General features: G+C 39.4%; 2 protein-coding genes across 4 annotated transcripts in view; both read right to left on the bottom strand.

Annotated features, from left to right (window-relative positions):
- The window catches only part of LOC139137537 (glutathione S-transferase kappa 1-like), a 24,796-nt gene extending 6,299 nt beyond the window's left edge, over positions 1-18,497 (bottom strand). For 2 of the 3 annotated variants that reach the window (XM_070705692.1, XM_070705693.1), the window contains exons 1-2: positions 18,290-18,497; positions 4,344-4,425 (exon numbers count right to left, since the gene is read on the bottom strand). In XM_070705692.1, coding sequence (XP_070561793.1) covers positions 4,344-4,425; positions 18,290-18,364 — 157 coding nt within the window. In that variant the 5' untranslated portion in view covers positions 18,365-18,497. Of the gene's footprint in view, positions 1-4,343; positions 4,426-18,279 lie in introns of all 3 variants that reach the window. The other variant, XM_070705694.1, reaches the window with a different exon arrangement.
- Positions 18,373-23,169, bottom strand: LOC139136500 (uncharacterized). The gene is made up of 2 exons (XM_070704224.1): positions 19,153-23,169; positions 18,373-18,459 (listed from the first exon to the last, which is right to left on the bottom strand). The coding sequence occupies exons 1-2, from the start codon at positions 23,167-23,169 to the stop codon at positions 18,373-18,375; spliced, it is 4,104 nt and encodes a 1,367-aa protein (XP_070560325.1).

Raw genomic sequence — 23,169 nt, 5'->3', positions numbered from 1 at the left:
CTATGTTGTTGTTTCCAATTTGAAACACATGAGGCATGTCTAAGTTATGGTTCTAAATCGGAAAAAAGATCAGACCTCTAGCAGTATTGGCCAGCCAAGAAATACATATGCGCATAATAAATGAGGTACAAGTTGTGACATCTTAATGTCTAATATCCTATCAAAATTGGAGGGTATAGAACTTGTGGTTACTGAGATATGCATATATATGTATAATCAAGGTCAAAGGTCATCGAGGTTACATGACATTTTGAAAAAAAAATTATATTGCTAATTTATCCCTATATGCCAAAAAATCAGACCTCTGGCTCTATTCGCTTGCCCAGAATTAGATGTGTGCATAATTAATGAGGTAAAGCGTGTGTTGTCATAAGGTCTCCCATCCTACTAAATACAAAGGACATAGCACTTGTGGTTACTTATTTATTGATATAAACATATATTTTTGGTAAAAGGTCATCGAGGTCACATGACATTTGGTCAAAAAATTTCTCTCCTATAGTTATCCCTATATACCAAAAATCAGACATCCAGCTCTATTGGCTTGCACAGAATGAGATATGTGCATAATTAATGAGGTACAGTATGTGGTGTCATAAGGTGTCCAATCATACCATACATGAAAGGTGCAGCACTTGTGGTTACTGAGTTACGGACAAATATGTATATTTGAGGTCAAAGGTCACCGAGGTCATGTGACATTTTGTCAAAAAAATTGTATTACTAAGTTATCCCTATATACCAAAAATCAGACCTCTAGCTCTATTGGCTCCCTCAAAATTAGATATGTGCATAATTAATGTTAATGTCACGGATGGACAAACAGACGGACATGACCCAATCTGTAAGCCCACTGGACTTCATCCTTGGGGACTAAATTGTGTCACTGCATCCTTTTTGCAATATGAATACGATGAGAAACTAAATTTTTATTTTTCGTGGCCTTATACATGGGAGTCTATGGAGATCTGCCTATACAAAAATTTTGACGAAACAAATTTTATCAGGGAGCTTGATGAGCTCCCATGGTCAGTTTTGGAAGTGTTTGATGACCCAAATGATTATTTAGAAAGTTGGTATGAAATGTATATTGGTGTGTTGGATAAATATGCTCCGTGGCGAGAAAAACGTGTCAAGAAACCAATGCAACCAGAATGGTTGTCTGATGATATTCTGAATGCCATTCATACTAGAGATAGATTTAAGGCATTGAAAAATCACACTGAATATAAAATCCGGAGACAGAAAGTTAATAAAATGGTTAAAAAGGCTAAAATTGATTACTACAGATCGCTCATAGAGGACAACAATACAAATACAAAAGATCTATGGAAGTACATGTCTGATCTAGTGCCCAAAAAGTCTAATACTTGCCCCGCTTCATTGAAAGTAGAGGGATCAGATATTACAGATCCAATGGAAATAGCAAATTCTTTCAATAAGTTTTTCACAGATATAGTGAATCAGTTTACTACAGAGTTTACAGATTCAGAAACAGATTTTACAAAACTAAGAAATCATGTTCATGACACTTTGGGTCCAGATGTGAGTTTTAAAATCCCTCCAGTTAGCGAGGAATTTGTGTTAAAAGAATTATCAAGTTTAAATACAGCTAAAGCTACTGGACTTGATCAGATAAGTCCTAAGATTCTTAAATTATCATCGAACGCTATAGCTAGATCTTTATGCTACATTTATAATTTAAGCTTAAAAACAGGTGTGTTTCCAGATGTGTGGAAGGGAGCAAAGGTTACCCCTTTGCACAAGTCTGGATCCTTACAAGATCATGGAAATTACAGGCCTGTTTCAGTACTCCCGGTCCTTTCAAAGATATTTGAGAAACACGTTCATAGTCATTTATACGGGTTCTTAAAACCTATGGTTAATGACTCACAGTCAGGTTTTCGAAAAGGTTTCTCATGTGAGACAGTTTTATGTAAAATGGTTCAAACCTGGTCTAAGGCTATGGATAATGGTGATCTAAATGGAGTAATTTTTATAGATTTACGCAAAGCTTTTGACTTGGTGAACCATGATGTGCTTCTTAAAAAGCTTGAAATCTATAATTGTGATATAACATCCATAAACTGGTTTCATTCATATCTCTCAAATAGGAAACAAGTTGTGTGTTTTCAAGATCAAATTTCTGATGCTTTACCGATATCTACTGGGGTTCCTCAAGGTAGCATACTTGGGCCCTTTTTTTCATATTGTTTATTGATGATTTACCTTTAGCTGTCAACAACACCATTGAAATGTATGCCGATGATTCTACAATCATGGCAAAAGGAAAGAACCTGGCAGAAATTGAAAAAACACTCAATGATGATCTTGAATCAGTAAGACATTGGTGTATGCAAAATAAAATGGTTATAAATACAAGTAAAACAAAGACCATGCTTATGACCACACATCAGAGATTGTCACGTCTACCAAGAAATGCTCTTCATTGTAAACTTGGTCAGAATATTTTAGAGTCTGTAAATGAAGAAAGACTTCTGGGTATAGTGGTAGATCAACACTTCAACTGGAAGTCAAATACTGATTCAATTTATAAAAAGGTCAATTCACATATAGCTCTACTTAGACGTATAATACGATATTTACCATTAAGAACTAGACGAACATATTATAATGCATATATACTTCCCCATTTGGACTATTGTTGTAGTGCATGGGGAACTAGTGCAAATATAAACAAGTTATTTAAATTACAGAAACGCGCTGTGCGTGTTATGATGGGCACTAAGTATAATTATCCGACCAATGGACTTTTTAGATCATTACATATTATGCCTTTACCTGATAGAATTTTATACAAAAATATGTGTTTAGTTTTTAAATCCTTGAAAGGTATAGCCCCATTGTATATGACGGAAATGTTCCAATATGTCAGTCAGTGTCATAGCCGTGTGACCAGAGCTAGCTCCCAAAATAAGCTTGATATCCCTAGAGCCAAATTGAATGTTTTTAAAAACGCATTGTCAGTACAGGGAGCTATGGAATGGAATAAGTTGAAAACAGAAGTCAAATCTTCTGAGACACTTGTCTCTTTTAAAAGAAATTATTTAAAACAATATTGGGCAGAATTTTAATTTTTTCTTGCTTTTCCTGTTAAATGTGGCAGTTGTTATATGTGGTGTTTGTATTTTCACTCTTGAAAATTGTTTTTGTGGTTTTGTATATATTTGTTGTAATGTTGAGGGCCCTGGGGAGATAAACTCTCTCTAGAGTTTACCAGGCTACCCTCATTAAATAAAGCCAAATAAAAAAATAAATAAAAAAATAAATACATGGGAGTCTATGGACGTGTAAACTAAAAATATGCAAATTTCACCACGATTTGCCCAAATTTGGGAAAGGTCACTCCTATGCACTTCCATACCAAGTTTCAAATCAATCGGACTTGCGGTTTCAGAGAAGAAGATTTTTTGACCAAAAATGGGAGAAAATTACAAAAAAATTCATGAAAAATAGCAAGTCCAAGATATACTGACCCAAGATGTGCACAATCATTTCAGGTCAGCCCAAAGTACTTACATGCTAATTTTTCATGTAATCTGCTCTGTGGTTATTGAGTTTTTCAATTTTGACTGTTTTTACATTTTTTCACTTAATTTGCATATTTTTGGCAATGACAACTTCATTTGAACAAAATCTCATCTACAGCCCATCATCCATGTACACATCAAATATCAAGATGAAATGTGCAGCGGTTTTGGAGTTTTTGATGTTGACGGACAGACATACATACATACAGACAGTTCTCTAGCCTATAAGAATAGCTTCCATTGCCATATATACATATGGCTATGGGAGCTAAAAAAACTAACATACTATATTGCATGATATAATATTGAACTTTTTAAGTAATGAAGTTGATGATACTATTTCTAGCTCACACTTCTCTATTCAATTGTGAGCATCATACTTCTAGTACCTGGACGACTGAAGATTAGTGGACACAACTTTGGTTGTGAACTAAAAGGGATTTTCTTAGGGGCTTTGGTGGGCAGTGATGGAACAAGTGCACTCCCTAGGTTACTGACATTTCAAACAAAATTTCTTTGGGTCCACTACTATCAAGTCTTGCCCGGTATGTAACCTTTGTTACATTAGAAATACAATATTCGAACTGAAAAGTAGAATCAACATAGAAATGTTAATTAATCCAACACTCTGAAATATGTTTGCGTGCTACAATAAGTTAATGAACACTATAGGCACCTCTTCATGGCTTTTGCAGTGGTGTAGTACAAGAAACTTTTCTTCACAAACAGAATTAAATCAATATTAACATTTACAGCCAATGGAGCCGTACCTGTACTTCTCTTTGTTCTTACCTACAGCTGCCATGACTGCCCCCAGGAAAAACGGTCTGAACTGCAAGTCTATGTTCCACTTGTTCTGGTACCGGCACAATGTCTAAACAAGTTGTAACAAAATATATATTAGCAAAACTGCTTCATTGTAATCAATATGTGTGTACAAAGAAATCTTGTGAAATTAAATACAATGCAAAAAATGTTTACTGAAGTGTGTACCCACAAACATTTTTCAAACTTAGCAACATTATATATGTACAATTTGGATTTTCACGGCTATGAAAGTAACAACTTGAAATGTCGCAAACATATGTGTAAGTATTTCAATGACCAAATCCATACCAAAGGTTGAAATATTGAATACATTTTCAAAGACAGCATATGGCTTACTGAAATGGGAATATAAAACACCTCTCTGAAATTGGATGCAAAAAGATACAGCTATAGGGCTTTGGGGAATTTGTACAAGTTGACCAGTACATCAATAATCAATGCTGTACGGGCAATTTTGTCAATCAAGTATAGTATCTCACTTTACTTCATGTATTTACTGTAGTCGGATAGCTGTTTTTGTGAATTACAGCATCACTTTGATTGCTTTAATTGACCATGCATAATGAAAAGCGCCCCCACTCAAGCTCTATCACTGCTCTACCCATTGTGGGGTAGAGTGGTTAATCGTACCGCATCTACCAAATGCCAGGCCATTGTAGATTAAAACTTGGGGACAACTCAAATGCAAATGAGATACAAGTACACTATGGTCAATATCAAAACCATTTCCCTCACCTAAAGGGCTGTCCATTTCTCAATGTGGCACTGGCAGCAAACTAGCACTTATAGGGTCAAGACCATGGAGAAGTACTTTAATTAGAGTCCTACTATAATTGAGCCATTTTGAAATTGGACGAAAATCCAGCATTGGATTTCAAAATTCTGCTAAAAGGATAAGCTGGAACACCAAACATTGATATTGACCTTGGTTGACCTCACTTAGCTCGAAGAAGAGAGATTGATGATGATAGAGCAAAGAAACCTCTACATGTATACACAAGCTCTCTCCTTTCTATCCATAAATGTTGAGGCTAACAATTGTATGCATATGAAGCAAACCCTTGCCCCGGCCCTTTACCAATCTGCACAACACGGACCAGTGAAAATGTCCCTCCCCAGGGGTGGGGTGTCTAAGTCTCAGCATGGGTATCTTGTTCATTTTTTTGACTATGATATTCCCTATAAAGATTTATACTACCAACCCTCGGTGTCTTGGTTTCTCTCAGCTATACAAATGTGTTCTGTTTGATTTGACGCATCATTGTAATCAATAGTGAATAGACAATGGCAACAAGACAACCCACTCCTCCCCATCCCTAGAGACGGACTGATATTTTTGCTGGCCTATGAGCCTGCACATGGGCCTGGGCTTTACAGCTAAGCCAAACGGCAAGCACTGGCGGTAACACAGTCTTGTCAGGTCATGTCATGTTGAGGTACCTGTAGGCTGGAGTACCAGTATACTGAGCACTACAAGCACTTCAACTAAACCTACCCAAACTGAAATACAGACGTGTCAGTGGTGACATGATAGAGTTATATAAAATTTTAACTGGGAAATACGACAGTGAAGTATCCAACTTCATCCAACAACATAGAACAGCACATGGCACCAAAGGGCACCTGTACAAAATCAACAAACAATATGTCAGGCTCAACATCAGGAAATCTTCATTTATTCATAGAAGTGTGGACTTATGGAATAGTTTACCAGAAGCAGTAGTAACAGCAAAATCAGTACAAGTATTTGAAAATAGACTGAATAAATTGTGGAAACATCAACCCTTTAAATTTAATATAAATGAGGAGTTACCTACTCGACAAAACCGAACAGAGCTGACATTAGAGGCCCAATAAGGCCTGTAGTCAGAAGAGAACCTGTAAGTACCTGTAAGTACCTGCATGCAGGCTGTGTAAGAGCAGTGCAGTGATAGTGATACTGTACAACTACAACGGGGAGGAGTACAGTTTACGTATATATGGAGGTACAAGTAAGGAGGTCTTTTTTGTACCTCCATGGTACTAGTCACAGGTGTCCGGAGTTGCCGGTGTACATGCATAGAGCATGTACACCGGCAACTCCGGAGACCTGTGGTACTAGTAATATCAGCTGAGTCGGAGTGCCTAAAATCTCCGTAATGCCTAAATCACACATGGTATAGTGACAAGGATTGGAGAGGTGCGGTTGAAATTACCCGTATGTTTCACATTAGTACCGGTAATACCATTTGAAGTTTAAGACACAGTCCCTCGTGTACCGTGGCCGAAAACGACACACACCCTCTTCAGTTTGTAATTGCGTCGTTCTGTTTGAGCTGCGTCGTTCTGTTTGGACCTGCGCTCTTCAGTTTGTAATTGCGTCGTTCTGTTTGAGCTGCGTCGTTCTGTTTGGACCTGCGCTCTTCAGTTTGTAATTGCGTCGTTCTGTTTGAGCTGCGTCGTTCTGTTTCAACCTGCGCTCTTCAGTTTGTAATTGCGTCGTTCTGTTTGAGCTGCGTCGTTCTGTTTTGACCTGCGCTCTTCAGTTTGCAATTGCGTCGTTCTGTTTGAGCTGCGTCGTTCTGTTTTGAACTGCGCTCTTCAGTTTGTAATTGCGTCGTTCTGTTAGACCTGCGTCGTTCTGTTTGAACTGCATCGTTCTGTTTGATCTATGCTCTTCAGGTTGTTTTCAGCATAACACGGAAGTACTGGAGTAAACATTTTGTAAAAAACATTGAACGGTCACTTGGAGAATACCATTGCAACTTGGCATGGGTGCCCGTGGAGTCATAGGTAGTAGAGGGAGAGCAACTTCACACATCGTTCACATATTGGTTGCTTGCGTTTAATGTATGGTGGTGTGTATTTTTTGTTTCACTGTCTTGTGTACAGAACAGAATAGGTACGGCGAGACAGCTGAATATCATGAATGTCAGTGCAGTCTGTACTCCATAGTTGAGACACTGCGTACGACACTAACGCTATGTTTCGAAAGTTTGCCAGACTTTCTTTATCAATCGCCTCAAGTCAGGTTCAGTGGATAAATTTCGTGGTATAATGGCAGATCATTGTACGTATTCCTATGTTGTCCCACTGAAGGTTTGTTCTTTCATTCTGGAAGCTAGGATGTCTAACTTTGTTCTATTGTGTTAAAGGTTGTGTTCGTATTGTGTTTACTAGACTGATATATATATATATATATATATATATATATATATATATATATATCATTTACAAACAAGAGAAAAAGGTCCGTAAAAGAACGGAAACAGAACACAGACAAAAGACAAAGAACAAGGATAGCACTTACAAAAAAAAGACATTCTCAATCTATGATTCAAAGTACATTACCAAAATATGCCAGCGGGTCCTATACTTTTCAGTTGTGCTATTTTTGTAGGAAATGTTTCTCTCAACTTTGTGCTTTTGTTTGCACTTGGTAAGGGTTGAAATTCATCCCAACACCAAATCGTCCTCACAGAGTTCATCTCATACAAGACGCAAACATTACGAGAAGGAAAATCCAATACATTATGCGACACAAATTGACCAAAAAAGACAAATTCAAACACAAGTCTCGATGGACTCCACATACAACTAAAGAACACAAATCGACAGATTTGAATTCTTACATAAAACATCAGGCCAAATGAAATCTACGCTTTAAAACCCTGATCAAAGGCGAAACACTAAGATATACCGTGGCCGAAAACGACACAGACCCTCTTCAGTTTGTAATTGCGTCGTTCTGTTTCAGCTGCGTCATTCTGTTTTGATCTGCGCTCTTCAGTTTGTAATTGCGTCATTCTGTTTGAGCTGCGTCGTTCTGTTTCGACCTGCGCTCTTCAGTTTGTAAATTGCGTCGCTCTGTTTGAGCTGCGTCGTTCTGTTTCGACCTGCGCTCTTCAGTTTGTAATTGCGTCGTTCTGTTTGAGCTGCGTCGTTCTGTTTCGACCTGCGCTCTTCTGTTTGTAATTGCGTCGTTCTGTTTGAGCTGCCTCGTTCTGTTTTGACCTGCGCTCTTCAGTTTGTAATTGCGTCGTTCTGTTTGAGCTGCCTCATTCTGTTTTGAACTGCGCTCTTCAGTTTGTAATTGCGTCGTTCTGTTAGACCTGCGTCGTTCTGTTTGAACTGCATCGTTCTGTTTGATCTGTGCTCTTCAGTTTGTTTTCAGCATAACACGGAAGTACTGGAATAAACATTTTGTAACAAACATTGAACGGTCACATGGAGAATACCATTGCAACTTGGCATGGGTGCCCGTGGAGTCATAGGTAGTAGAGGGAGAGCAACTCCACACATCGTTCACATATTGGTTGATTGCGTTTAATGTATGGTGGTGTGTATTTTTTGTTTCACTGTCTTGTGTACAGAACAGAATAGGTACGTCGAGACAGCTGAATATAAATGTCAGTGCAGTCTGTACTCCAGAGTTGAGTCACTGCGTACGACACTAAGGCTATGTTTCGAAAGTTTGCCGGATTTTCTTTATCAATCGCCTAAAGTCAGGTTCAGTGGATAAATTTCGTGGTATAATGGCAGATCATTGTACGTATTCATATGTTGTCCCACTGAAGGTTTGTTCTTTCATTCTGGAAGCTAGAATGTCTAACTTTGTTCTACTGTGTTAAAGGTTGTGTTCGTCACCACGTATTGTGTTTACTAGACTTATATATATATATATATATATATATATATATAATTTACAACTTGAACAAGAGAAAAAGGTACGAAAAAAGACAACGGAAACAGAACACAGACAAAAGACGAAGAACAAGGATAGCACTTACAAAAAAAAGACATTCTCAATCTATGATTTAAAGTACATTACCAGAATATGCCAGCGGGTCCTATACTTTTCAGTTGTGCTATTTTTGTAGGAAATGTTTCTCTCAACTTTGTGCTTTTGTTTGACCTCCGTTATAAATGAATAGAACGGAAGAATTTTCTTTATTGTCTACACTTTTAGACAAGAACTGTTTCCCTAAGATAATGTGCACAGTAACAACATGTTTTTACTGTAATTTAAATAGCAGGGAGAGAGGTTATGCCTCCACTGTTACCCTTGCACGAGGCTACCTCGCGGTCGTCATCATCACTTGCCACACGTGGTAGAGCAGACAGTTTACATCCTGAGCATTTTTGAGCAATTTTACAAGAAGGAAAGTGAGGGCAACTTCACACATCGTTTCTACCTTTGTTCAATGATGCGGTACATTGAGTCGATTAATGTGTGTATATACAATCTCTCTTTCTACCTAACCATAGTGCGTCACTCTTTTCCTTATTGATCTTCTGGCCGGGGATGTTGCGAATGAGTCAACTATTCTGAGAAATTCTTCGGCAGATTTCACATCTGATAACATTCGAGTGGTGTCATCTGCATATTGTGCAATTTTAACTCATTTTGTTCGATTTGAATGCCCTTAATTGTTTTGTTGTGACGAATGGCGATGGACAAAATTTCTAAACTAAAAACAATAAAGTGAAAGAGTATCACCTTGTCTTGAACCGCTGCTAACTTAAAATTAACCAGAGGTGACACCATTATTAATGACTAGAAATATCGCAGTATAAAACTTTGATTCATAAAATAAAAGATTCACCAAAATTAAATTTCTTTAAAGCAAAGTAAAGGAAAGACCACTCGATAGAGTCAAATGCCTTGGCAAAATCAATACAAAGTAGAATACCATGGAATATCGTTTTCTTTTGTAAAGTGTATTGAGTCTAAAATCTTGCAAACAGCGTCACCGATGTAGCGACCTTTCACATATTAACCAGCTTGATTTGGGTAAATTATTTCCGATAAAACTTTGAAATTCGAATTAAAAGGCCCTTGGCAACAATTTTTATAATAAAAGTTTAAAAGAGAAATAGGTCCCCAATTTTTCAGCTACAGACGATCTTTTTCTTTTTATCAATCAAAGTAATGGTTGCTGGTCTTTTGGGAAACTGACACTGACAACTCTCCATATGGACGTGTACATATAGTTGAAACTCAGTACAATTAAATTACCATACAAGGGCCAGAAACGCCATTCCCCGGGCTTTAATTACTGGACATGTTTTTCGAAGCTTGGTAGCATTCTTCGAGACTCAAATAACCCTCACAAATATTTGTTCTGTAATTCTGACAGTAAAGGAATATGGAAATCGCCAGTGAACTCTTCTGGTTTTTCTTCAGGAAAACAATGTGTAGTCTGGTATAAATTTCGATAGAATTCTTTCTGCGTGTTTAAAATTTCATTTAAATCTGTAGATGCTTGAAGTTTACGAATGTGATTTTGTAATGATTTCTCTTTTCAAGCTTCAAAAAATAAGCATTGCTTTTTCAACAAGCTCATGTCATCTTATTCTAGCATGTTGAATAGGCCTAATACCTTGTGTTTTGACTTCGTAATATCATCTAAAGCTCTCTGAATTTCATCAATGTCTTTTCATGTTTTTCTATTTCACTTTCTTAATTTCGAGGTCCTTTTTTGTTGCTCCAGCTTTTTTTCCTTGTGTCTTTGACACTTAGCCCGTTTTTGCTGTATTTCATACAAAAGTCCATGATTTTATACTATTTAAGCTTTGGATCAAACACGTCAGTGAAATCTTGTCCAAAATTTTTTTCATGCTGCAAACCTTCGAGCAACCAATAATCGCATACAGAAGGAACAGAAGTATGCGATACACTTACACATGCCAGACTTCACAAAAGCTACAATAGATGGCACTCCGATTCACATGAGCATACACAAACACAACAAGACCAAACCGTAGACATAGCTTCCGTAATTGAACAACAAACTTCAGTGGAACAACATAACACATAAAATCAATCAATCATTCAACATGTCTCACCAATCAAAAATGAATTTTAAGTGACTGATGAAGAAAACTCTGTTTTCGAAACGTAGCTTCAAAGGATTGCAGTGTAACGCTAGTCTCTCCCCTCCAATGTTGGTTAACAGCAAGACACGTAAATTACGGGTACGTCTCGCCATGGCTAATCAACTCTTTACATAAAACAGCTAAACATGATATACATACACATAGAATCATACACAAAATGCAAAGAATTCACATATGAACGATGTGACGAGTTGCTTTCCCTTTATTACATTCGCCATGGCTAACCAATACTCACATAAAACAATCAAACATGATACACACTCACAATATACACAATATCATACACAAAATGCAAACAACTCAGATATGAACGATGGCGATGTGTGGAGTTGCTTTCCCTTTATTACAACAAACAAACTGAAGAGCGACGATCAAACAGAACGACGCAGCTCAAACAGTACGACGCAATTACAAACTGAAGAGTGCAGGTCAAAACAGAACGACGCAGCTCTAACAGAACGACGCAATTACAAACTGAAGAGCGCAGGTCAAAACAGAACGATGCAGCTCTAACAGAACGCAATTACAAACTGAAGAGCGCAGGTCAAAACAGAACGACGCAGCTCTAACAGAACGACGCAATTACAAACTGAAGAGTGCAGGTCAAAACAGAACGACGCAGCTCTAACAGAACGACGCAATTACAAACTGAAGAGCGCAGGTCAAAACAGAACGATGCAGCTCAAACAGAACGACGCAATTACAAACTGAAGAGCGCAGGTCAAAACAGAACGACGCAGCTCAAACAGAACGACGCAATTACAAACTGAAGAGCGCAGGTCAAAACAGAACGACGCAATGACAAACTGAATGGGGTCTGTGTCGTTTTCGGCCACGGTAAAGATACATCAGAACTTGCAACACACAAGTGACTTTGTTTCAAAGGTCAATACACTTTATGCAAGATTAATCTAACGTGGCTATTACAACAGGAAATGTCCAGTCACATCGCAAGCACAGTTCGCCGCACGAATTACGCAACTAGAACACAAGCGAACGAACGAAGAAACAAAGAAAACACTAGTCTTCACAACGAAACTATAGCAACAATATATATAAGAACACATTAAGCTATAAAAAGCAGCAATATACGAAAACTCGGAACACATAGACAAGGACGAAACACTAAGCCTGAATGAAATATTTCCACAACAACCGATCATCGCATACAAAAGAAATCCAAACATTAGCGATATACTGATACAGGCCAAAGTCCACGGCATTTTTGTATTATAGGAACAAGTCAATGAACGGCTATTGACAAAGGTTGAGACGACCCAAACTAGCCAAAATTAGCCAAACCACCATAAACCACCATAAACGACCCATATCATCAAGTAAACGACCTAAAATAAGCACAGGGATGAAATATGTCTCAGATTTCTGGAGAAACCGCCCCAAAAACGGCGAAAACCAGCCGGCATTTTCGATCATTGCAAATTCCTATACATGCCATCAACGAGTTAAGGGGTTCGGTTTGTTTCTTCAATAGAGGGCGCTGTGCAAGATTGTTACTGCTTTTACAACGTAAAGTGTAGCACAGGGAATTTCCCCGTTGTCGTGTTTAGTGGCTTACCAAGGAATGAGATCAAAGTTTTTAGTTTATTACATTTTTACAGCTCATTCACATTTTTTTTGATACCAACATTAATTTATTTGAATAAATTCTACAAACCAAATATTAAGATAACATGTGCCGTGGCCCTGGTTCCATACATGTACATACACATACCTGCATATATGTGCATGCATGCATGCATGCATGCACACAAACATATATATGCCTGCATGCAGGTTACCATGGAAAGTTGAAGATCTAGCAAATAACAGATTAAGTGGTGGTCGCTTTAAAAAGCACGTGGCATTATCACATCACGCAGGACTTTCAACTGCATAAAGGTTTTAATTTCAAAAGTTTGAAGCTTTAATTTTTTTCACAAACAAGTCATCATCAATGATACAGCTGCATCCACCTGATAGAGGTGTTTGAATTATCATGGTGACTGAATAACACATGTAGTAGACTTGTGCTTCAAAATACATGAAACAATAAAAAAAATTCTTCATTCACTTGGCTGGATGTACTCAAAGTGGATCCATTTTTCAATTACACATATTACCCACAGCAGACATGGCATTAAATGGCAAGATAGAACTGCTTTGAAAAAGCGCCCTCCTTCGGTGAGCCCAGTTACGATGCTGAAGTTATTTTCGTTTTCAGTTGTGTCATCGAAATGAGCCCCACAACTTGGTAATTGATAGTACCAACAACATGGCTGCCCGCAATTCTGTCGACGGTTTCTCCAGAAGGTGGAGTTTTATTGTATCCCTGAATACCTAGAATGTTTGTTTTAGGTCGTTTACTTGATGATATGGGTCGTTTTTGGTGGTTTATGCTGGTTTGGCTAATTTTGGCTAGTTTGGGTCGTCTCAACCTTTGTCAATAGCCGTCAAGTAATGAACGAACGAACACATGACGATCCAAATATATGGGCCAAAAGGATGCCTATTCGGGCAGTATTCCGCGAAGCATATTTCCTACCTGAGAGCGCTTCAGTCGGTTGCTATTGACGACAGTGAACATTGTATCAATTTATTTTCAATAGTATATCGATCGACATCTGCTCGCGTGCCGCTCGTGTAATCAGGTCAACTCATGAATATTTCCACATTTACCCTTATATATATTGACGTACAAGCCATACCATAAATGTATCTGTTGGTTTCTTGTACTCAAATAAAATCGACGACACTTTTTTCAGTTTTGGTAATACTTTTACGTTTCAGCATATTTTCGCGCACTTTTGCCAAGTTTGGCGCCATTGTGAGCAGGGAACGACCTGCAAGTGAGGGAGACAACAATGTATCAATTTCGGACAAAAGATTATCGATCGATAACGTTCACTGCACGAAGACAGTGGAGACTCTGTGCCGGTTCGCCTCCGTTCTGTGTTGTTTTTTCAATTTTCTGCAGTTTTCATCGTTCATATTTGCCCGAATTTTGTATACACTACAACAACTTGACAGGTATTTAGTCTGTACAACTTACGAGACGCTTACTGATTAAAATGCGTCCATTTAAGACCCTTCTTCTGTATATGTAAACGCTGTCAGATCGCCATTTTATTGAGCTACAATAGATGGCACTAACACAACAAGACCAAACCGTAGACATAGCTCCCGTAATTGAACAACAAACTTCAGTGGAACAACATATTAACACATAAAATCAATCATTCATTCCACATGTCTCTCCAATCAAAAATGAATTTTAAGTGACTGATGAAGAAAACTCTGTTTTCGAAACGTAGCTTCAAAGGATCGCAGTGTAACGCTAGTCTCTCAGCTCCAATGTGGGTTAACAGCAAGACACGTAAATTACGGGTACGTCTCGCCAAGGCTAATCAACCCTTTACATAAAACAGCTAAACATGATATACACACATAGAATCATACACAAAACGCAAAGAATTCACATATGAACGGTGTGAGGAGTTGCTTTCCCTTTAGTACATTCGCCATGGCTAACCAATACTCACATTTCTAAAACAATCAAACATGATACACACTCACAATATATACAATATCATACACAAAATGCAAAAAACTCAGATATGAACAATGTGTGGAGTTGCTTTCCCTATATTACAACAAAACAAACTGAAGAGCGACTATCAAACAGAACGATGCAGTTCAAACAGTACGACACAATTACAAACTGAAGAGCGCAGGTCAAAACAGAACGACGCAATTACAAACTGAAGAGCGCAGGTCAAAACAGAACGACGCAGCTCTAACAGAACGACGCAATTACAAACGACGCAGCTCAAATAGTCCAGTCAATCTACGAGATTTTGGCACCTAACCCACCACAAATTGCAACAGAATTTTTTTCTTCAGAATGCATTTTGGAGAGGTACCCAGAACAACATATCAAAATTTACTCGAATCCACCTTGGGGAAATATGTCTAATTAGCATAAATCAAATATGGCTGCCGGCAATCCGACAAAATAGCATAATTGGCCATATATCACATATTAAACAAGCTATTTCAGTGATTTCAAAGTCTGACACTAGTTATTGGGCTCAGGGAATCATTTTTGGGATATAATGTTTCATATAGGCACTTCATTAATTTGCATAATTCCAATATGGCGGCCAACATTCCCACAAAAGACATTTTCAGTCATATACCACATATTAAACAAGCTCTTTCAGTAATTTTAAAGTTAAAAGTATATTTCTTAGGCATTAACAAACGTTTTTCGAGATGCAATGATTTATAGGTAATTTGTTAATTTGCATAAATCCAATATGGTGGCCAACATACCTACAAAAGACATTTTCTGTCATATACCACGTATTAACCCTTTGGGCGCCAATGTCTATTTTTGTCAGCTTTATAAAATGTACCACAGTCATTTTTTTTGCCTTTTGCCAAAATTTTGATAAAGAAATGTAGATGATGAAAAATGATATCCATTTGGTCAAAAATTATAGAAAAAACGTTCAGAAAAGTTCGCAGAAATTGGTAAAATATTGCATAAAAATTTTTGTGTAAAAAATTACAGCAGTCAAAGGGTTAAACAAGCCATTTCTGTGATTTCAAAGTTAAAAGTATATTTCTTTGGCATGGACAAAAAATTTTCGAGAAGCGATGATTAGCATACTTAGGTATTTCGTTAATTTACATAAATCCAATAGGGTTGCCAACATATATAAAAAAGAAATTTTCTGTCATATACCACGTATTAACCCTTTTGGCGCCAAGTCTATTATTGTCAACTATATAAAATGTATCACAGTCAATTTTTCTGCTTTTTGCCAAAATTTTGATAAAAAAATGTAGCTGCTGGAAAATGATATCCATTTGGTCAAAATTATGAAAAAACGTACAGAAAACTTCACAGAATTTGGTAAAATATTGCATTAAAATTTTCGTGTAAATAATTACAGCAGCCAAATGGTTAAACAAGCTATTTTTGTGCTTTCAAAGTTAAAAGTATATTTCTTTGGCATGGACAGATGATTTTTGAGGTGCAATGATTGGCCTAGAGGTAAACTTTAGCAACATGCATAGCAGAGAATGTTTCAACCATGGATGTACAAAAATAGACATCCATGGTTTGAGCAGGTCTGTTAATATGTCACAGTTCATAAACAATCACAGGAAATAATAATAAGCTGTTTCAGTTACTGCCACCACTCCCGCACATAATAGGTACCCTGCATACAAATAGGTTACAGGTCAAAAACCTCTTACTCAGATGTGTGCGCTGTTTCAGTTATTGCCACCACTCCTGCACATTTGCAGGATTTCCCCTTTTTCTGACCTCATTTGCATATTTTTGACACTGAAACAACGTCACATCTCAACCCCTGCATCTACCTGTACACCAAATACTGAGATGGTAGCTTTGGCGGTATGGGAGCCTTTGCGTGTGACGGACATACATCTGCACGTACATACCTACATACAGACATACAGACATACAGACGCCATAGACTCACCATATAAGCTCTTTTTCGTATTTATATCAATACCAAATATGAGCTTAAAATGAATGTCGAAGGACTTAACTGTTTCTTGTTGATAGTTTCCTAGTGCTTAACACTATACCAAACCCTTATTTATATTAGAAGCTATTAAGCCATGGGGCATTAATATGGCAGCCATATTTAATTTATGCAAACTATCAAAGGTTCTTTGTAAAAATTGAACCACTAAAAGTGTTTCTTCATACCCAAGAAAAATATTAAAAGTTTAAAATCACTAAAATAGCTTGTTTAATGCATGCTATATGACCGACAATGTCCTTTGTAGGACTGTTGGCCACCATATTGGATTTACGCAAATTAACAAATTACCTATGCAAATCATTGCATCTCGAAAATCATTTTTCAATGCCAAAAAAATATACTTTTAACTTTGAAATCACTGAAATGGCTTGTTTAATACGTGGTATATGACCGAAAATGTCTTTTGTAGGAATGATGGCCGCCATATTGGAATTATGCAAATTAATGAAGTTCCTATATGAAACATTCCCTGAGCCTAATAACTAGTGTCAGACTTTGAAATCACTGAAATAGCTTGTTTAACATGTGATATATGGCCAAGTATGTTATTTTGTCGGATGGTTGGCCGCCATATTTGATTTATGCAAATTAGTCATATTTCCCCAAGGTGGATTCGAGTAAACTTTTAATATTTTGTTCTGGGTACCTCCCTGAAATGCATTCTGAAGAAAAAAATTCTGTTGCAATTTGTGGTGGGTCTAACCCTATTTTGACTGGACTAGAACAGAACGACGCAATTACAAACTGAAGCGCGCAGGTCGAAACAGAACGACGCAACTCAAACAGAACGACGCAATTACAAACTGAAGAGCGCAGGTCAAAACAGAACGACGCAGCTCTAACAGAACGACGCAATTACAAACTGAAGAGGGTCTGTGTCGTTTTCGGCCACGGTACTCGTGGGCTATTCAGCTCTGGGACTATTCGCCCCATAGACGAGTGTACAGAAGCGAGCCACTCGTCTATGGGGCGAATAGTCCCAGAGCTGAATAGCCCACCAAACGACTGTGGTTTTTACTACCCTTCTCAGAATTAGAGCGCGAAGCCACTGCAGTGAACTGCAATAAAACTGCTCACACTAATTAGTTTCAGCTGTAGCCAGCTGTCAAAGTCGACAACATTGTATGCCCCATGCAGACAGTTTGTCTGGGGAAGTTGAAATAAAAAAGATTTGTACATGGACCAGTGCATGGTAATGATACATTGTATATTAATCTTGAACACAGGGTGCAATCTTAAACTCTCATTTACAACTCGAGCCTCAGGCAGAGCTAGTTTTGCCTTTGTACAAGCAGACTTTTTGGTCTTTATCAAGTAGCCTTGTTCAACACCAAAGTGGCCACGGCTACAGCTGAAACTAATTAGTGTAAGCAGTTTTATTGCAGTTCACTGCAGTAGCTTCGCGCTCTAATTCTGAAAAGGGTTTTAATAGACGTTACCTAAACTTACTTCAAACCCGATCCAAGCATACGGTGAAATAACATCATAGAACAATTCAATTGTTCTTCTTGCCGGTGCTGCCATGTTCACCTTCAACCAGGCAGGTCATGGGGGTGAGGGGTCTGGTCTAATTTTTCGCGCAGACAGTGCTTCAGGTTTATCTGTTTATCATGTGTCCTCTGATGATATGGGACCGTGAGCTTACGAATCAGCTCTTGGTCACGACCTCACTGCCGGACGATACCATTCTGAAATGGGGATGGCAATGTTCCTTGCATTGGGGCATTGTGCGGGCGAAGCAAAGTGGCTGCGCGGGTATCAGCTGCAGCTTGTTACGAAGCTAGTTGCTGCAGTTCCGTAGCCCACAACTTTTCTTGCCACCAAATAAACAAAACAAAACGCCCGGGCAAGTTGTGGGGTACTGAAAGCAACTGACACGTTGCAGCAAAAGATGAGAAACTCAGCATAATAGAGTGAAATCAAATTTCTTGATCCTGAGATGATTGTTTTAGGCTTCATTCACAAAATTGGGCGGGGGGGGGGGGGGTGTGGCGAAGGGAAATTACGGCTGTGATGGGAGGACGTACAGACAAGCCAGAGAATGGTGGGGCTTGGTTTATTCGACACGCTGGAAGTGGTGGTGTCACAGGTACTTCGTATGATTTCCCGTGGAGTTTTTTGCACGTGATACATCGGAACAGCACAGACTTCACTCTCGATCGGATTTTCGGAATCCAATATTTCTGACGAATTAATGTTACGCATGATTCTACGCCCGAGTGAAGTGTCCGCGCATGCGTACGTTCAATAACGAGTTCGCTGAACTTGTGGTACGGTGGTAGCAAAATCGGAAATTTTGCGTCATATTCTACCGGTGCGTTGTGTATTCGACCGCCGCAGCGTATGACATGTTTGTCATCTACGAAGAGCTTCAGTTGTCTGGCTAATGCGAAGTTGTTTTGAGACTTCAGTTCGCGTTTTTCTTTTCCATACGCTTTATGTTGTGCGGAGTGTATCCATAGAATTTCGGCGTCAGCAAGTTCTTTGGCTGTGATGTCGCCGACTCTGCGCGCGTTTCGGTCAGTCTTCAAATTGGATACGAATCTGGTAACATATGTCGTTATTCGTAACAGTTTAGGTAGCGATTGGAATTTGTTGATGTCGATGACGTTTCCGATGTCGGCAGATCTTCTTTCATCGGGGAAAACTCGGTTTCGTTTCTCCGCTTCTGGTTCTGATGTGTTGGTTTCTAGAAGAGCGGTTGTTTGATCGGTTGTTTCATCGAAAAGTTCGCATTTCGGCCAATTTCCAGTAGATAGCCACGGGGGGACCCTTCCACCACAGTTCCGAAGTCGTGAATCATTAGCTCTGATTCCTCTTGTTAGGAGGTCTGCAGAGTTATCGGCTGTGGGACAGTACTTGATTTCTTGAAATTGTTCGGCACGAATTTCGCGAACTCTGTTGTCGACAAACACTGGTAGTTTCTTCACACTGCGTATCCAGTGTATCGCTATTTGACTATCGGACCAGAGTAGGCCTACACGTTTGGTGATGTTTATGTTTGTTAGGGCTTTCTGTACTGATCTTGATAGTCGGGTAGCTATAACTGCTGCCATGAGTTCCAGTCTTGGTAGTGACAGTTCTTGAATTGGGTTAACACGGGTTTTAGCCATAACTAATGCGGTCTGATTTCCTCTCTTCAAGTAGACTGCTGCTCCATATGCTGTGGTTTTACTGGCATCGGCGAAGACGTGCAGCTCGTAGGCTCGGTCTTCTGTATCGTCATCTTCGAAGTATTGTCGGTTTAGAGTTGTTTTCTTGACTTGTTCAAATTCGTGACGAATCTTCTGCCATTCGTCTGCTAGTTGTTCGGGGAGGGGAATGTCCCAAGAGAGGTTTGATTTCCACAGTTTCTGGATGAACGCTTTCGCTGTGACATGGACTGGTGACAAATATCCCAGTGGATCAAACAGGCGTGATGTATATTGCACGATTACGCGTTTTGTAATCAGTTCGTCCCGGTTGTCATTGTGTTTTTCTTCATCATCTGCGTAGCGGATAGTATCTTGTCGTGGGTTCCAACGTAACCCGAGTACGTTCACTTGCTTCGAACTGTCTGCAGTATTATCTTCTTCCATAATGTTACGCAGTGTTGGATCATTCGTCGCCCATGATCTCAGGTTGAATCCAGCGGCGTGCATAGTTTCCGACGATTTTCTGTAGTAATGTATAGCATCTGCCGTTGTTCTTTCTCCACTGAGCATATTGTCTACGTATATATTCTGCTTCATATCATCTGCAATGTCACAGGATTGGTTTTCTAGGTGGGTTTTGATGACTGCATTTAGCATGAATGGTGAGCTGGTGGACCCGAACAGGACAACTTTGAATCGGTATACTGCGAAGTCGCTTTCGGGGTCATCTGGGTTTGTCAACCAGAAGAATTTGGTGTATTCTCTGTCTTCATCTGCTAGGCTGACATTCAGGAATGCCTTTTCAATGTCACTGGAGATTGCGATCTGGTTGACACGGAAGCGAAGTAGAATTTCTACCATATCATTTGTGATTGGTGGTCCCGGTTCTAGGCAGTCATTCAGGCTTGGTTGGTCACGATATTTCGCGCTGCAGTTGTAGACGATTCTGACTGGTGTTGTAGACGATTTTTTCTCAACTGGATGGTGTGGGATATAATGTCCGTGTGATGGGTCATCGTTCTCAACTTTCTCGATAAAATCACGGTTCAATTGTTCTCTGATGATAGAATCGTACACGTTGCGTAATTCAGGTGTTAATCGTCTTACCATTGCTCTGGTTCTGGTTTTGGCGAGCGCGAAGTTTGTCGGAAGTGTAGCGTGATCTTCTTTCCATGGCAGACTTGCGACGTACTTGTTACCATCGCGTTTTATCTTGCTGTCACGGTACTCTTCAAAAAATATCTTCTTTGCATCTTTCTCTTCGGGAATCGATATCCCAATTGTCTCTAGCTCCCAGTACTTTGACGTTAGATCTTGTTCGTGTTCGGTGTCGGCCAGTACTCTCATTATTGTGGTGTTCATGACGGACACGTTGTTTAGTTTGGTGGGTCCCGAAAGTAGATAGCCGAGTTTTGATGCTACTGCTGTTGGGCCATCGCCTCTGACAATGTGATCTTCTACGATGGACCAGTAGTAATCTGCCCCGATCAGCATGTCAATTTCAAACGTACCTGACTGTACTTGTGGAGCGAGAGGCAATTGCTGTAAATATAGGTGTTTATTTACAGCTGCATGTACATGGTTTCGTACTGGTGAACTGATCTTCGGTACTATCAATGTTCGCATGGTAATGTCGCCTGACTTTGTCTTCAGTTTGATATCTGTAGCTTTGATTGCTCGTATACCTGTTTCTTCATTTCCGAATGAACCCACGTTGAGATGTTCGTTCTGGCAGTCTTCATCTCGAATACTTAAACTGCGTGCTGTTTCTTCAGTTATGAAAGTACGTTGCGCCCCTTCATCAAGCAAGACGTTCACGGAAATTGATCGGATTTCTGAAGACACCGTCCCTCTGGTTGTTTTAAGCAATACAGGGCCTTGCGTAGGTGTTAATTTGACATGTGTCACGTTCTTCTCACCATTTCTGTTGTGGCTCTTCTCATGCTGTTTGGCTTGATCACAAATGGATGTGTGGTGTTTCTTACCGCAGTTTCGACACGAGAATTTGCTCCAGCAGTCGGTGCTCCTGTGTCTTGGGCCGAAGCAGTTGAAGCACGATTTATTTCTTGATAGAACTTCGATGCGTTTATTACGATCGGTAACTGTAGTGCACCTGCCTGACGGATGTGGCCCATGACAAAAAATACAGGATTTCTTCGGCATTGGTTTGGTTCCGATGTGAAATGATGTCACTGTTGATGATGGGATGTCACTGGTTTCCCTCAGGTTTTCGATATCTGAACTTGAAGCTGCTTGGTTTGCTTGAATCTCTTTGTGTATGGCATCTTTCAGTTCTTGAATCGTCCAGGCGTTGTCGCCGTGAGCACGGGAGATTTGGGTCTTTACACTTGGTGGTAACTTTTCAAACACGATTGGTACAAGTAATTCGCCATAACTATCTTCTGATTTACCCAGTGCTTTCAGACCCCTGGTGTGTTTTTCCAGTGAGTCATAAAAAACACGTATGCTTTCGGTGTTGGTACTTGGCATTGGTAAACTCCATAACGCCTTCATATGACATGAAATGATTTTATGTGTTTGTCCATACCTGTTTTTCAGTAGCTGCATTGCTTCTGTGTAATTTGCATTCGTCAGCTGGAGCCCTTCTATGGTGCGAGCTGCTTCACCGACTAGCTGTGCTGACAGGTACTGGAACTTCTGTATGTCTTCCAGTGTTGGGTCGTCATCAACGGCTGCCTTAAAAGTGTCGATGAATGTCGTCCACTTCAAACAGTCACCGTTGAAAGTTGGCAATTGGAGTTTCGGTAGATTTACCTGTCGTCTTTGTGTTGATGGGGTGATAGACGCTATGGATACTGTATCTGCTGAGGCGGTTGGTTGTGTGGCTCTCTCGGCTGCAGTCGTCGATCTTTCGAGGAACAGCTTGTATCGGACCAAGTGCTCGTTGATTTGAATGTGATAGTCATCTGCTTCTTCGAATAACTGTTCATAGGTTTCTTCGTCTTCGGTCGCTTGTAGGATTAATTCGTCTAGATCTTCGAGAGTTTTCGTTCTTTTTTCTATGTTGGATATAGTTGCTGTTAACAGGTCTAGGTCGCTCTGTTGAGGCTCACCTTTCTGTAGAATTCCGTCAGCTTTCTGCAACTGTTTTGTCATCTGGCCTCGGTTGCTCGATCTTCTCTTGGTAGCTTGCTTGACATCCATCACGGGTTGGTCTTGGTTCTTCCCTGCCAT

The sequence above is a fragment of the Ptychodera flava genome, chromosome 7 (genome assembly GCF_041260155.1).
Source record: "Ptychodera flava strain L36383 chromosome 7, AS_Pfla_20210202, whole genome shotgun sequence".
In the NCBI taxonomy this organism is placed as follows: Eukaryota; Metazoa; Hemichordata; class Enteropneusta; family Ptychoderidae; genus Ptychodera; species Ptychodera flava.
The sequence above is the reverse complement of the archived record's forward strand: the minus strand, read 5'-3'. Positions and strand labels throughout refer to the sequence as shown.